Here is a 13,684-nt window from a genome sequence, read left to right as displayed (position 1 = left end):
CTGTGCAGTATGCACTTTCAATGCTATTATACTTTTAATGACACAGCTGGCAGTGGTTTTGGGAGGTCTTGTGAATAGCTTGTTGAGCTGCATCTTGAAACGGAATTAGTCATAAACACTGTTGTAAATTATCTATAATAAGTAACATGATCTCGATAACTCGGGGAAATCTAATTTGTCTAGTTTACGTTTGCATTTAAAACGCTAGATTAGTTGAAAATAAAATAACTGGTCCAACACACAGCGTACAAATTGGAGATGGAGTTAAATGCAGCTTAGAAAGGCGCTTCGTAAACAGCATTAGCAGTTAGATTTGCCTTTGAAAACATTTTTATTTTTTCATTCTTGAAGACAACATGACAAAAATAATGACCAAGATGCTGTATATTTATTTTGTAACTTGTCGAGAGCTTATTGATCACATATACAACATCAGAAAGGCTCAATTGGCAAGAGAACAATATCAAATAAACATCACAAACAAGTTCTTAGCCCCGAGTAAAACAGCAGCCAACAGACAAGGACAGCGGCTCCAAGGACGGAGGGGGTGGGTGTGAGGGGTTTGTGTCAAAATATGAAGAAAACAAGCCAATGCAAACCGAAACGTCATACTTGAGACCACAATGGTGATGGGTCTGATTTTGGCATGCAGAACATTTCCAGCTTTATTAATCAAGATGACAACACGGCAGCGAAAATATTACTCATGCAGCACCATTCACAGTTAATTTGGCTAAGGTGGTGGGGCAGACAAATAAATAGCACATGGAAGGAAAGAGAGTGAAACCACTGAAGGTCATTAAAAATCAGGCTGTATACTGCTGTACTCAAGTCAAGAATGAAAGTGTTTCCTCAACAAGCTGAAAAATGTGTGGCTCGGTGCTCTTTGCTTGATAACGAGCAACAACCAGCACAGATTCCAGCAAAACTACTTCCAGACACTGTAGAACGACAAAAGCCACACTTGGACTGACAGGCTGGGGGCTAAAAGGCATCATTATAAAATATTTTACCCCAGTGAAAAAATGCACTTTCAAATAATGAAATGCTGAAATCACATAGCGGGAGGAAAGTCCGAGCACAGAGTTACAATATACCTATTCACTCTGCCTCTTTTTTGATATGACTTCATTAAAAATCTGCATTTATCTATCTATAAATCTTCTAGCAAATATTAAATACTCCATTACAATACATCTTTCTAGTAATCTGTTAAAAGCAATCTGTGTAAAATACGTTCTTTAAACAAAACTGAAGCTTATCGACACTGATACTGTTCCTCACTTTCTGATTACTCTGCTGACTAGAAAATATATAATACTAGTTTATAGCGCTGTTTTTTTTCACTCACTTGATACAAAATATGTCTACATCAGATATATATTGTACGTGTAAAAAGTGCTTCTTCTAAAGTGTCTGTAACATTTATAAGCTTGAAATAACATTTGAAATGTAGTAAACATTTGCACAGCTTGAAGAAAAGAAGCACCTCCCAAATATTTCTATCGTACTGTAACCTTTAAAAAACACTTTAACAGATTAAACTTTTTTTTTCTTCCTTTTTTTCCTTTTTCCACATTTCAGTTTGTACACTTTTAAAAATCACCATGGTACAACTGATACAGGATCAAAACAGTGCTTTTCCCATGATCTGATCTTCCTTCATAAAGTCAGAGAGCCTTCTGGGGGTCTTTGGATGAGTGTAAACACTGTGAAAGATTCTCGGGGCGAAACGGTCACGTTACAATGCTACTGATTACGGACGTCGCCTGCAAAACACTTACGTACATGTTATAATGATCGTTACTGACACCACAGTAAGGCTCAATGCGGGAAATATACATGCACTGAGCAGCAATATATTGTGGCTACTACTAATGACGCAAAATATAAATGCTTGTAATTTTACAGCAACAGTCAATATATTAAGACTTTTCTGCAACAGCAAGGACTCGCTGGGATCATTCGCACCAGGCTGCAACGACATAATGCTGAGATATAAAGGCGAGATAGAGAGAAGTGGCACATATTTATCAGATTCCCATTAAAAAAAATCATTTTATGGCTCTTGCATTGCTATGAGAATGTCGGATTAAAAGGCATATATTATCTGACTCATCTATCCACTTATCTGTATTAACGATGTATTTCTATGCTGGATGTGCTTCCTTTGCTCTGTAGAATACATTTGTGTTATGGTGAGAAAAGCTCATTTGGAGGCTGCCAAATGGAGGCTGTTCAGATTCAGATTGATTTCACCCACATTGTGCGCATGCGCCATTAGCGTGCTGCCTGCTGTAACCCTAATTTCCTTCGGGATTAATAAAGTATTCTGATTCTGATAGTATTACAAAAATCCCCCAATTCCCAGGACAAATTTATTGTAAACATTATAAAGATATCTAACTTATTAAGCAACAATATATAACTGAGCTTTTCTTGGGGAGGAATGCTCGCAGCTACATACATGTCAGTTTGCAAGTGGTCAGTACGAACTTTCATAATCACTTTGGATTTGAAAGGTTTTGTGAGCATGATTAGCAGGATGCTTATTGTGGTTTGCAGCTGATAAACTAGGTGAACGAGGCAAAGACTAAAATATGATTAAGGGAAATAGTTTTACGCATTATTGTCTTGTATGCATGCACGCACGTGCGTGTTGCCGTTGCAGTGCTTGTGCAGATTTTTAAAAGCGATATCTCTGCACAGTTCACCTACACTGTCCACTTCTAGATCTTGCCTGCACAAAGCAATGCATAAATGCACAAGTTGTGATTGCATAAACATAGTACCATAGCACAGAACTGGCAAGCCACTTATAATATTATAGGCACAGGCTGTTAACACTTGGCAGTTAATAGGTAGAAAGATTTAGCTAATTACATTTAAAGTATACTTTCACAGTCTTTCAGCTTGCTTCATTTACACCAGAGGAATACAAACCCCAAGAAGAAAGCTTGAGCTTATGGTTTAAGTTAAAAAAATACGCTGCCCTAGTCTCTCTGAATTGCTAGCTGTGTGCATGTGTCCCTTTCTCTCCGGTAAACTACTTAATCAACGTGCCCTTGAGCAAGGCACTTGGTGGTGCTCTGTAACGTATAGCCCAGTTTTCTCCCAGCTGTGAGTGAAACTGATAGAATTCTTCCTCATAATACAAGTGCTGCACTTCAGTGCAACGTATGAACTTGGCGTCAAAATTAAATGTCAATAAATAACCTCAAAAAAAACAAACAAACCACACAATTAGATATGTATATCAGCGTGTGATATTCAATTAATTATGGGTACTAGTCCATGAAGTGTTTTAATTTCTCTACTGTGTCTACTTATGTGTAAGTTAGTGGTTTCCTTCATTTCCCAGATTTCCTTTAAACACTTTCCACGAAAAGAAAGAGGTATAACTGTGACTGGACTAACTTTAATTTGCTGTTGGTGTTTGTTGCCCTGACTTTGGTATCTCTTGTGTGTGTATACGCGTGCTGGATGTTTTTTTCTATTTGTTTAAAGCATTAAACATTCTATTGAACTAGAGGTTAAGAGGAACATAGCTTGACATTATACGACCTCAATTCCATTACTTACTCTGAAAATATGAACAGCTACCTTTTAGATAAAATGAAGACTGGAATGCAAGCTAAATCTGGATAGGTATTGAACAGTGTATTTGGTTGTTTTTTTTTATAAAAATATATCTCTAGTGAAGTGCTAATATGATATGATGAGATAAGAACGGTCTATTGATAAACTGATAAAGTACCTCGTGGGGTAAACAGCATCACCGTCAGCAATGACCTTTGTTTGGTGTGAAAACTCACACCATCAGTCATGCACTGAAAGCACTCTGTAAAATTAAGACTGTAACAGTGTCATTGCTCTGGACACAATAAGCCAGAGATACAATGCAACACAAGGCAGTTAAGCATTGATATTATGTTTGCTTGGCTCACTGTAATCATGCATGGATGCATGAGATGCTGACGAAACAGAGCAAACTGTGCATTTGGTTTATGATGTTAATATTTGGCTGCCTCAAAAGAAAGAACTGCTTTAGCAGATGCAAAGAAGTTAAGAGAGTATCTTGTAGCCTTTTATATCTGCCTTTCAGCATCCTCTGAAAATAGACACCCGTACACATCTCAGCCGCCCAGTGTGCTGGGAGTTACTTGGTTTCCAACGGGAATCGGGTAGGACGACTGCGGGTAACTTCCTGGTGAATCAGCCTTACATGTAAAGGTCTGATGTCTTTGTCATTTTATTGTGAGAGGTTTCCCAGCAGGTCTGGGGTAATGTACCCCACAGGCATAGGTGCCTTGAGTGGGTGCTGTGGCAGGCAGGAAGGGGGGGTCTGGTGGCTAGGCAGGTTAAGGAGCAGACTGTGATGACTGTCTAACTCCTGAACCACTGTGTAGTCTGCAACAGGAGCAAAAAACTGGGGGGAGTCAGGAAGAATGTAAGGCGACGGATTAACCTCCATTGTGGCTGCAGGTCTGGGCTCCACTGGCTGAGGATGTATGATGTGGTACCCCTCACCGGGCATGGGAGAGCTAGGGGGAGGAGTGCTGATTTGCTGGATACTGCTCTCTGTACTGTAGGCACTTCCTTCTGGATCCACTACTAGCAGCTGAAACTGTGGCTCTTTTTGCTTCCGTTCCTCAGACTCCTCACTGTCTTCACTCTCTTTCCGCTTCTTTTTTGTCTCCTTCTCGGCGGCTGAGATGCTCTCCTGGATTCTGAGTTGCTGTCCAGGAGACAACACCACACCACCAGAGGGCATAACATTGCTAACCTGAGCGTAGAAGTCTGTGTTGACCCAGGTCTGGGGCCCTCTGGTTTGGGTTTGGATGAGCTGTCTTTCACCTGTCTCAGAGGCTGAGGATCTTTCTACAGTATCAAGGGAGGTTTCCTCTTCATCAGGTTGTCCTGGTAGAAGCGTGGCCATCAGCATTAGTGTTTCTTCTTCAGGGAGATCTGTGTTGTAACAGGTGGCCTGGGCGGACTCAGCATCTGGACCACTTGAGGAGAAGCCAAAAAAACAAGAAAGGCAAAGAAATGAGTATTCACGGAGCTATTTGATTAAACAAATAACACCTTTAAATGTAAATCTTTGCCATACCTGATTGAATTAGAGCAACTTATGTTGATGTGTTGACTGACAGGTTGGGACTGACCCAGGAGTTTCTGGGTGTCTGAGCCCCGGTTATCCTCCTTCTCTCCACTATCTACATCCTCTGTCTCATTGACCTCCATGAGCTCCACCCACAGCTCATCTTGGTAGAAATCTGGTGCATAAATGGGCAGGCAATCCATTCCTCCACCACTCAGCATAAAATTCAGCTCATCCAGCTTCCCCTTCTGCAAGTGTACAAACAAGTGTTCTGACATTTAGGCTCCAGAAATTGACAGTTTCCTCTGTAAAACACTCTGACTTTGCAGACTTACGTCTAAAATTTTAAACCCAACAAAAAGTGTATGGCAGCTTGGTCTACTCACAAATTAACAACATAACTTATTTATTAATTTACATCAGGATTTTTTTTTTAATTGTTCAGAGGTGAGATTGTTTTGTATGGCTTTTAAATGCACTCTGTGAATAATACACCCACAACACAATCCTGAATCATGATGCTCTTTCTGTCTAATTCCCTCTGAGTGGTCCTTATGTCCATTTTTTCTTGTTATTTATATTCAGTTTTGTTTCACGTTTAATTGGTGGTTGAGTCAGATGATAAACTGGTAGTGAGTGTGAGAGAGAGACGAGGGAGTGATGTGGTGATTTTGTGACCTAACATATCTCTACAGTATGAGCCGCACAGACAGACAGGAATCTGTTTTCTATCCAAATTACAATTGAAATATAATTTTAAAAATGTGATTACACAATCCCTTATATAATGGTTTTACTTCCAAACATTGCCTTTTTTAAAATCTGATTAAAATACACAACAATTTTGATCCCCCTCTGACAGTCACGCTACTTGACTGCGGGGGTCTAGCATTTGCTTGAAAAATCACAGACCAGAAATACCTTCAATAGCTCTGAATCGATGCCTTTGATTTTGGGTGCAGGAACAGGCGGCAGCAGAAATATCATTAATCTGCAATGACAGAAGAACGAGAGAGAAAGAGAGAGATGTGCACCTGTGATTTAGCAGATGTCTCATTGTTTCACAGATGTTTTGGACACCACAGATGCATGAAAGAGAGGGAGTGCGTGAGTGCTCGTACCGGTTCTGCTGAGAGATGACTATGAGCATGATGAGTATGAGGATACCCACAGTCCCAAATACAAAAACCAGTGTGAGATGGACAGGAAACTCTAAGAAGCAAAATGAAACAGAACTCGTCATAATAATGATGACAACCAGTCCTCTGGCTTCATCAATCATACTGTGTTAAATGCTCAAAGAAAAAAAAAACAGTTTGCAGTTCACCAAAAATGCATTGCATCATTCTAACACATGCGTTACCTGTGCTAGGAATCTCAGTCACTTGAATGAAGATGGATTCACTGAACTCGCCAAATTTAATGAAAACCTGCATCCTGCAGCGGATGTGTACTTCATATTCTTTTCCTAAGTGCAGACCGTAGATTGTCTGATGAGAGTGTGGCTGAATCTCCAACTGAAAATTGCAAAAACAGACAAACCTTTTGTAAATTAAAAAAAGAAATGATGATGATGTGCTTAAAAAGAATGATGCAGCTATCCTGACAGAAATAGTAACAACACCAATGTTAAAGGCTGAGTAAGAAAAGGAGGGTGTCAAGAGGTCCGTTTTTATTTTTGGCACCTGTAACTACACAATTACTGATGCACTTCAGATAGACTGGATAGATGACATGCTATTATAACAGATGGACGTGAGGTCCCCAACCATCAGGCAAGCCAAGCGGTAATGAATACGAGCCTGTACACAGTCCCATGGCCTCTGACCTACAGATCCCTCCCTTCTCTTCCTTCACAGATGCTAAGGCCTTGCTCTGGCTTCCACAGCCTTGCCAGCAAAGCTCCAACTGCATTTTAACTACAAGTGTTCAGGGGGGAGGGAAAGAGAAACATAACACTCTGCTTCGATGACCTACAATCCATTTTTAAGAGCATGAGATTTGCTTTTTTTATTTGTGTTAATGTGCATGTGCAAAATCTGCTTTTGTCAATGTGAGGAACTGTGTGTAAAAAGAAATAATGGGCAAGATTATTAAAAAGTTAGGAATAAAAGACTTACTGCTTCCCAGTTTGTGGTATTTCCCTCTCTGTACTGCAACTCATACTCCAAACGCATCCATCCCAACCTAACATCAGCAGTAGGTGGGGACTCCCAGTTAACCATGACATCATAATTTAGCCTGGAAGGACTTATAGTCAGCAGGGTCCAGTTTAAAGACACTGGCGGGTCAGGACGTACTGTCAGAGAAAAGGCAAAAGTTCATATTCGAACAGAAGGAAAGGACACTTCTAGTTACTGATTTGGTATGCTAATTTAGGATCACATAAAAAAGGTTAACAGAATACTAAAAAAATACTGCTTATGTTCAAAAAGTCAATATCTGTTCAATCCAGACTGTGTCACTCCCTTTACAAAGATTAAAACATTTAATTCCATTTAACAGATTTAAAACTAAATGATCAACACGTTTTGTTTTTCTCTTTTTTCTTCATTAATTTAACACGATTGATGAGGACATAAGGACAAAGCAAAGAAGTGAAAACCTCCACGAAGTCATAATTATTAAAGAAGGAGTCCTCCCATCACATTACATTTGTGTAAAACATTGATATTTTTGAACTGAGACTGGAGCAAATGCAAGCAATATTGATTGAAACTGCACAGGTCTGATTTGATATTATCATGAACACATCACAAATAGATATTTCTTTGGTATAACTGGAAACGTTGGCCATAAAGAAGAGGGGGAGAAGGCATTTTAAACAATGTCAAGAATCATCTGGAGCTGATTCAACAAGTAGTTGCTACGCTCCTTCTATAAACAAAGAGGTTTGGAAGAATAAGCAGCAACTAAAAGCCTGACCCTACTACAGGTCAAGTGTCTAAGACAACATCCACAATTAATTTATACTCATAAAAAGAACAAACAAAGATCTTTCCATGAAGAAGATGTCAGGCAACATATGACGTTGCCATATGATAATATATTGCTTGTCAGCATCTTCTAGACTCAAAGTATTTACCACTTAAGCACTGTTTATCTGACATAAGTCCAAAAACAAGTAGAATTTCCAGGTATCCTTCTGCACGAGTAATTCATTGAGCTAGAAATAACCATTTTGTGCTGTGAAATATGAATATATAATTACATATGAATACATTAAGTAACATCTGTAAAGATCTCCTAATGCTATAAAGAATTTTTACATACAACCTGAAAATGAGAAACAGTAGGATGTCAAATTTTCTGATAAATCAAAACTTTTAAAAAAATCTGTAAATATGCACAAATCTTGGCTACTAACCAATATTCTCCACCCTGAAACAGTCATCTTCATTGAAATAGGTGATGTTGTTTTGAGTGCGAAGCTGCATGCAGTAAGTGATCCATATGGATGTGTGATTTGCATCAAAGAAACATTCCCTATTTGAATGGATATACTCGGGACACTCCTTCCACTGGCTGGTAGGAGACCTGAATGAGTGAAACAATGGCAGAAGAAACATAAGAAGAAGTAAAAAACTAAATTCTTGTCAAGTAAAGGTTATACCATCATTAATGGAGCTCACTGATTCACACAAAACAATGTGCCTACGTGAAGTTTTCTACAAAACAAGCAATTATTAGGATTTCTGAGAGTAAAGCAAGCATTTTGGAGATTACACTTACTCTTTCTTAAGGTAGAAGACTCGGAGTGCTCCAGGGGAGGAGAGGTTGTGGAAGGTGCCAGGACTCCACCAGCAGCGGAACGTCTCCTGGTCCCTTGATATACACTCAGTAAAATGAGGCTCAATGAGAGCTGAAAGACAGAGTTAGAAGAGCAACGATTAGAAAGGAAGTGAGACTGCATTAGGCTAATGAATCACCTTTATTAACATCTATCAGCGTCTGCAGGGGCTTTGCTTTATTCGTCTAACAATACAGAGATACACGGTCTCCTAGGGGCCCACTATCAATTTGAAAATCATTGCTGTGTTTTCAAATCATCAAATGCGCAAGATTTTCAGAAAGCTTACTCTGAACTTGAGGTCAAGCATACTGAGATTCAAAATCATCTGAGATATTTAGTAGATGCACCTTTAGTATCAATTTCATATGGAGCCCTTCAAAGGACATTGGAGAAAAAAGTTTAAGATGTATTTTTGCGAGAGCCTGAGTTACTTGTGCGAGATCCCGCAAAAGTTTTTGATTGAACTCCAAACACTTCCAGGTCAGTAATGAGACCTTGGAAACCACAGTTATGGAGGACACACACCCGTGGGACAGATGAATAGATTTTTAGTTTGAGCTTGGCCTAAACTATGAAATTAGATCAGTGCTTGACAGTAGAGACCGTTTTTATAAGTGAGAGACATCTGAAGAGAGTTCTTAGTGCAAGAGGACACACTCATCCGAAGGAGTACTCTGACCTGGCAGTCTTGGCTGAATTCATTAACAGCCAGCTGCAGTACTCGGGTACTGATAGATGTACGCTAAATGCGCGGAAAAAGTCTTTCTCAGGATCTCGCAAAACTTTTTCGGGACTCTGCAAAAGTAACTTGAATTTTCGCAGAAGTACATCTTCTTTTTTTCCCCCCACCAATATTCCATTCCTTGAAAATCCTACTTCGCCTTGTTCTCTAGTTATAAACTTCACGAGATATTCAGAAACCTTGACCTTGAGGTCACTGAGGTTCTAACTCATCTGAGATTTTTAGTAGATGCACCTATAATATCATTTTGAAGCTCCTATGTCTCCTTGTTCTCGAGTTATAACATTCACAAACTTTGCACCACTTGCCCATCCGCCCTCTTGCCCGGTAGTGTGACACCAATACTGCGTGAGCCTTTTACAGCTCAGTCACCTTTAATTGCACTAATATCATGACTTCTGGTGGTGTCAGACATCACTTTTTCACGGAAAGGCTGAGTAAACTTGCTGAAATCTAATCTTAACCTCAGAATTGCAGAAACTTGCCACAGTTGAAAACAATAAAAACACAACAGATAATAGCACCTTAAGGTTACAATCCACATTTAAAGACTATCAGATGAGCTCTGGGTATTAAGTGTAATCCTGCATTATTTATACTCAAAGAGTTGCTAGACAAATGGAAAATGCTTCCATGGCATGCTTCCACATGATTTCTGAAACAATGCACAAATACAAACTTGCAAATGTGCCAGAAATATTTTATTCCTTTCTTTTAACAACCGCTGCTGCTACCCTGTGAATCCCATGAATATCATTGCGCGCACATACCAGTAGAAAAAAAAAAAGAACTTGCTAAAAAAGTATTATGCTGCTAACGTTTCGATGTGTCCAAACATTTCGTAACAACCTAACCCCTCCTCCCTCCCAGCCCCCCCGCTCCTGTCGGAGATCAGTTTCTCGCCCAGCAGAATATAGAGTCTCAGAGTTTGGTGCAACCATAAATAAGCAGCTGAAAGTACCATTGATTTCTGCTCCACTGGCTCTCCGCCAGCTCTCTCTTCTCACTGCCTGCATTATAAATCACACACAGACCTAGAACATAAACATGCATCAAAACACAGGGGAAAGAAATTACAGACCAACTGGAGCTGATAGTTTCTAAACATAAAACCAAAACATATCTCCACACAGACTCGTTAAAGATTGTTCACTTGTAAAAAAAAAAAAAAAAAGAAGAAGAAGAAGAAGAAAGGCACGTTACTGGCATCTGCATACAGACATACACCTACCAAGCATGCATCCTGATTCAACTTACACACATCTAACTACAACAAGACAAGCTATCAACAAGACCAACTCAGGCAGGGCAGTCAACGCACACACCATTTATTCATGTGGAATATAAACCTACTTCGTTTCCATGCTATTTGGTGCCAGTATAACCTCATAATTCTCTGCATTCCTGTGCAGTTGTGCCTTTCCCACCTCCCTTCCCTTCACCTTTTGCACGCTGTTGTGCTTCCCCGAGGTTTGCTATTTCAGCTCGGCTTCCCTTCCCCATCCAACAAATTCCAGCTGCAACCATCAAAGAGCTTTCTGCAGACGCTGAATGCAAGAAGGCCTTAGAACTACAGAAGAATAGGATACTACAGAAGCAAAACTTCTAAGGTCCTAGGGTTTTTATATGGGCTGTAAATTTGGGGGGATAATAATTTGTATTGATTGGTACTTACACGTCTGAAAATGTTTGGGGTTACTCACAACTCACAAGACTTTTTATGATCATCAATAATTACGTAATAAGACGTGCTTTTTTTTTTACGCGTTTCATCTTCCAGTTGTTATTCTTGTCTGCGAGAGAAGAAGAATCTTGAGGTCAAAGAGCAATGCCGTATTTTTAAAAAGCTATTTGCATTTTTTGAACTTAAAACCATGTCAAAGGTGAAAGGTTGAGCCGCAACACCTGGAGGGTCACACTCTAATTTTGTCATTCTCTCTCATTTCCTCCTTTTCAGTATTTCAAAGGATAAAAACTGGACCGTTCCAGCTGTAACTGACTCACAAGCCAGGGGTAATGTTTTGACAGGAGGATGTTGATTACCTGACTACATAGGCTTGTAATATTTTTTTTAAGGCTGTGCTCACATTATCAGCATGTAGTCATATATAACTACATATATAACTATACTTGAGTTTCAGTAATGGAAAGCTAAATCCTGCCTGCACCTGCCAGGTACTAAATGAGCTGAAAGCCTGTGGCTGGAAGAAGAAAACTAATTTGAACATGTGTGTGCGTATGTGTGTGTACATGTGTGTGTACATGTGTGTGTGTGGGTGTACTGCCTCATCCTGGCTGTCCATATGTATCTGTCTGTCCACGTGGATGTGCAGCTGAGACTGATAAACAGCTCTTAGCTTCACGTCCTCTCTTCATCAGTCTGTGTAGAGGAGCTAGGAAACCATTTATCTACCTCCATGTCAGCTTTAGCCATTAGGGTTTAAATCCACTAAGAAACCTAAATAAAGCACTCGGCCCTAGGCTCTCACATCGGCTGGCAAACAGAACTGAAAAAGGCGAGAGAAAAAGGTGCAACCAGCATTTACCAGTTACCGCACTGCGAAATGCTCGATTGTAATGAGGAGTGGAATGATCACCTTTTCCAGCTCATTTGCAGATTTAAGTTAATGTTGAGGTTAGTCATGCTCCAAAAGGCTGACTAAAGGAACAGCGAGATGTGATGGAAAACGAAGAAGGAAGAGTGACGCCACTAAAAAACAAACATTAGCCGGTACTACAAATGTCACTTGATGAAAAGAGATGTTTTGAAATTAAATCAGAGCAGCATTTTCTTTTAATCGATATTTCTATTAATAAAGGCAAACTAAGTCAGTGTAGGCGACTGTTTATACGCTGCAGATCATTTATAATCTGTCCCAACTGTCACCCCATGTGACGTTCCCCTGGGTTCAGTTTTGGGTCCATTACTCTTTGCACACTCTTCATGTGTGCAAATATTAGTAGTTACTGACTGATGCATAAGGAACATGAAAATGAAATACATATGGTTAGCTACGATACTTTGATCATGTCATAATGACAGAAATGCCTTAGCATTTTTTTAAAAACTACTTTCTGTATCTTTGTGAAAACGTAAAAGTTTATGATTTTGTTTTATCATGAATTAGATTCGCACTAATAGATTTCCATGTAAATGTTCCATTACATTTGTCAACCGTAAAGCTCTTTAGCCCTGTTTACCCCATATTGTGGGCTACATCTATTACTTGGGACTTTTTGTTCGGGCACATGTTTAGGTATTTTTGTCCACTTCTTACTTATGATCACTATAAACAATGCCAAAAAGACATGTAAATGAGAACTTCTTGATGTCTCTTCATTGTGGTTTTAGTTTAAAAATGATTTGGTTGCCCTGTACTTTAAGAGAACACACAGACCTGCCAACTGAACCTGTTGTCCCCAGTCACATTGTTCACATAACTCAAGAGTCTGCTCTCAGTTGACCACAGAAAAACCCCATAAAATGACATGACACTAAAAGCAGCCTTGTTTCTGGAAGTATTCATTTAAACCATAAATATAAATGATAACATTTATAGGAGTAAAACTATAACTTAAACAGCACAATTTTAAAATAATTTAGCATAAACCCCCATGCTAAAAATGTTGTGACAATGTGAGATATGTAAGTAAAAACAGAATTTAATGATTTGCAAACTGCATAAACCAATATTTATTAACCAAAAAACGAAAAGATATTAAATATCTAAACTGAGAAAATTTGAAAAAAAAAAAAGGAGGGGGGGATTCTGGCAACAAGTTTCTAAAAAAGTTGGGACAGGAGCAAGTAGAGGCTGGAAAACTAAACGGTATTACAAAGAAACAGCTGGAATAGCATTTTGCAACTAATTAAGTTCACTGGCAACAGTTTATTAACACAACTGGATACAAAAAGAACATCTTAGAAAGACGGAGATTCTCTGGAGTAGAGAAAGCAAGAAATTCACCAGTCTGCAACAAACTGTGTCTACAATGTGAAACTATTTCAGAATAAGGTTTCTCAATGTAAAATTGCAAAGACAGT

At 39.2% G+C, this 13,684-nt stretch overlaps 1 protein-coding gene across 3 annotated transcripts in view; it reads right to left on the bottom strand.

Annotated features, from left to right (window-relative positions):
• Window positions 1-236: 236 nt before the first annotated feature.
• ghra (growth hormone receptor a) overlaps window positions 237-13,684 on the bottom strand; it is a 29,042-nt gene continuing 15,594 nt past the window's right edge. For 2 of the 3 annotated variants that reach the window (XM_085367381.1, XM_085367382.1), the window contains exons 3-10: window positions 8,837-8,966; window positions 8,472-8,641; window positions 7,225-7,403; window positions 6,468-6,621; window positions 6,226-6,316; window positions 6,026-6,095; window positions 5,114-5,352; window positions 237-5,012 (exon numbers count right to left, since the gene is read on the bottom strand). In XM_085367381.1, the coding sequence (XP_085223507.1) occupies window positions 4,253-5,012; window positions 5,114-5,352; window positions 6,026-6,095; window positions 6,226-6,316; window positions 6,468-6,621; window positions 7,225-7,403; window positions 8,472-8,641; window positions 8,837-8,966 (1,793 nt within the window). In that variant the 3' untranslated portion in view covers window positions 237-4,252. The remainder of the gene's footprint in view (window positions 5,013-5,113; window positions 5,353-6,025; window positions 6,096-6,225; window positions 6,317-6,467; window positions 6,622-7,224; window positions 7,404-8,471; window positions 8,642-8,836; window positions 8,967-13,684) is intronic. The other variant, XM_085367383.1, reaches the window with a different exon arrangement.

The sequence above is a fragment of the Diplotaxodon limnothrissa genome, linkage group LG12 (genome assembly GCF_057381915.1).
Source record: "Diplotaxodon limnothrissa isolate DT_005_m linkage group LG12, D_limnothrissa_male_GT1.1, whole genome shotgun sequence".
In the NCBI taxonomy this organism is placed as follows: Eukaryota; Metazoa; Chordata; class Actinopteri; order Cichliformes; family Cichlidae; genus Diplotaxodon; species Diplotaxodon limnothrissa.
Note: the sequence above shows the minus strand (reverse complement) of the source record. Positions and strands in the feature narration are given on the sequence as shown.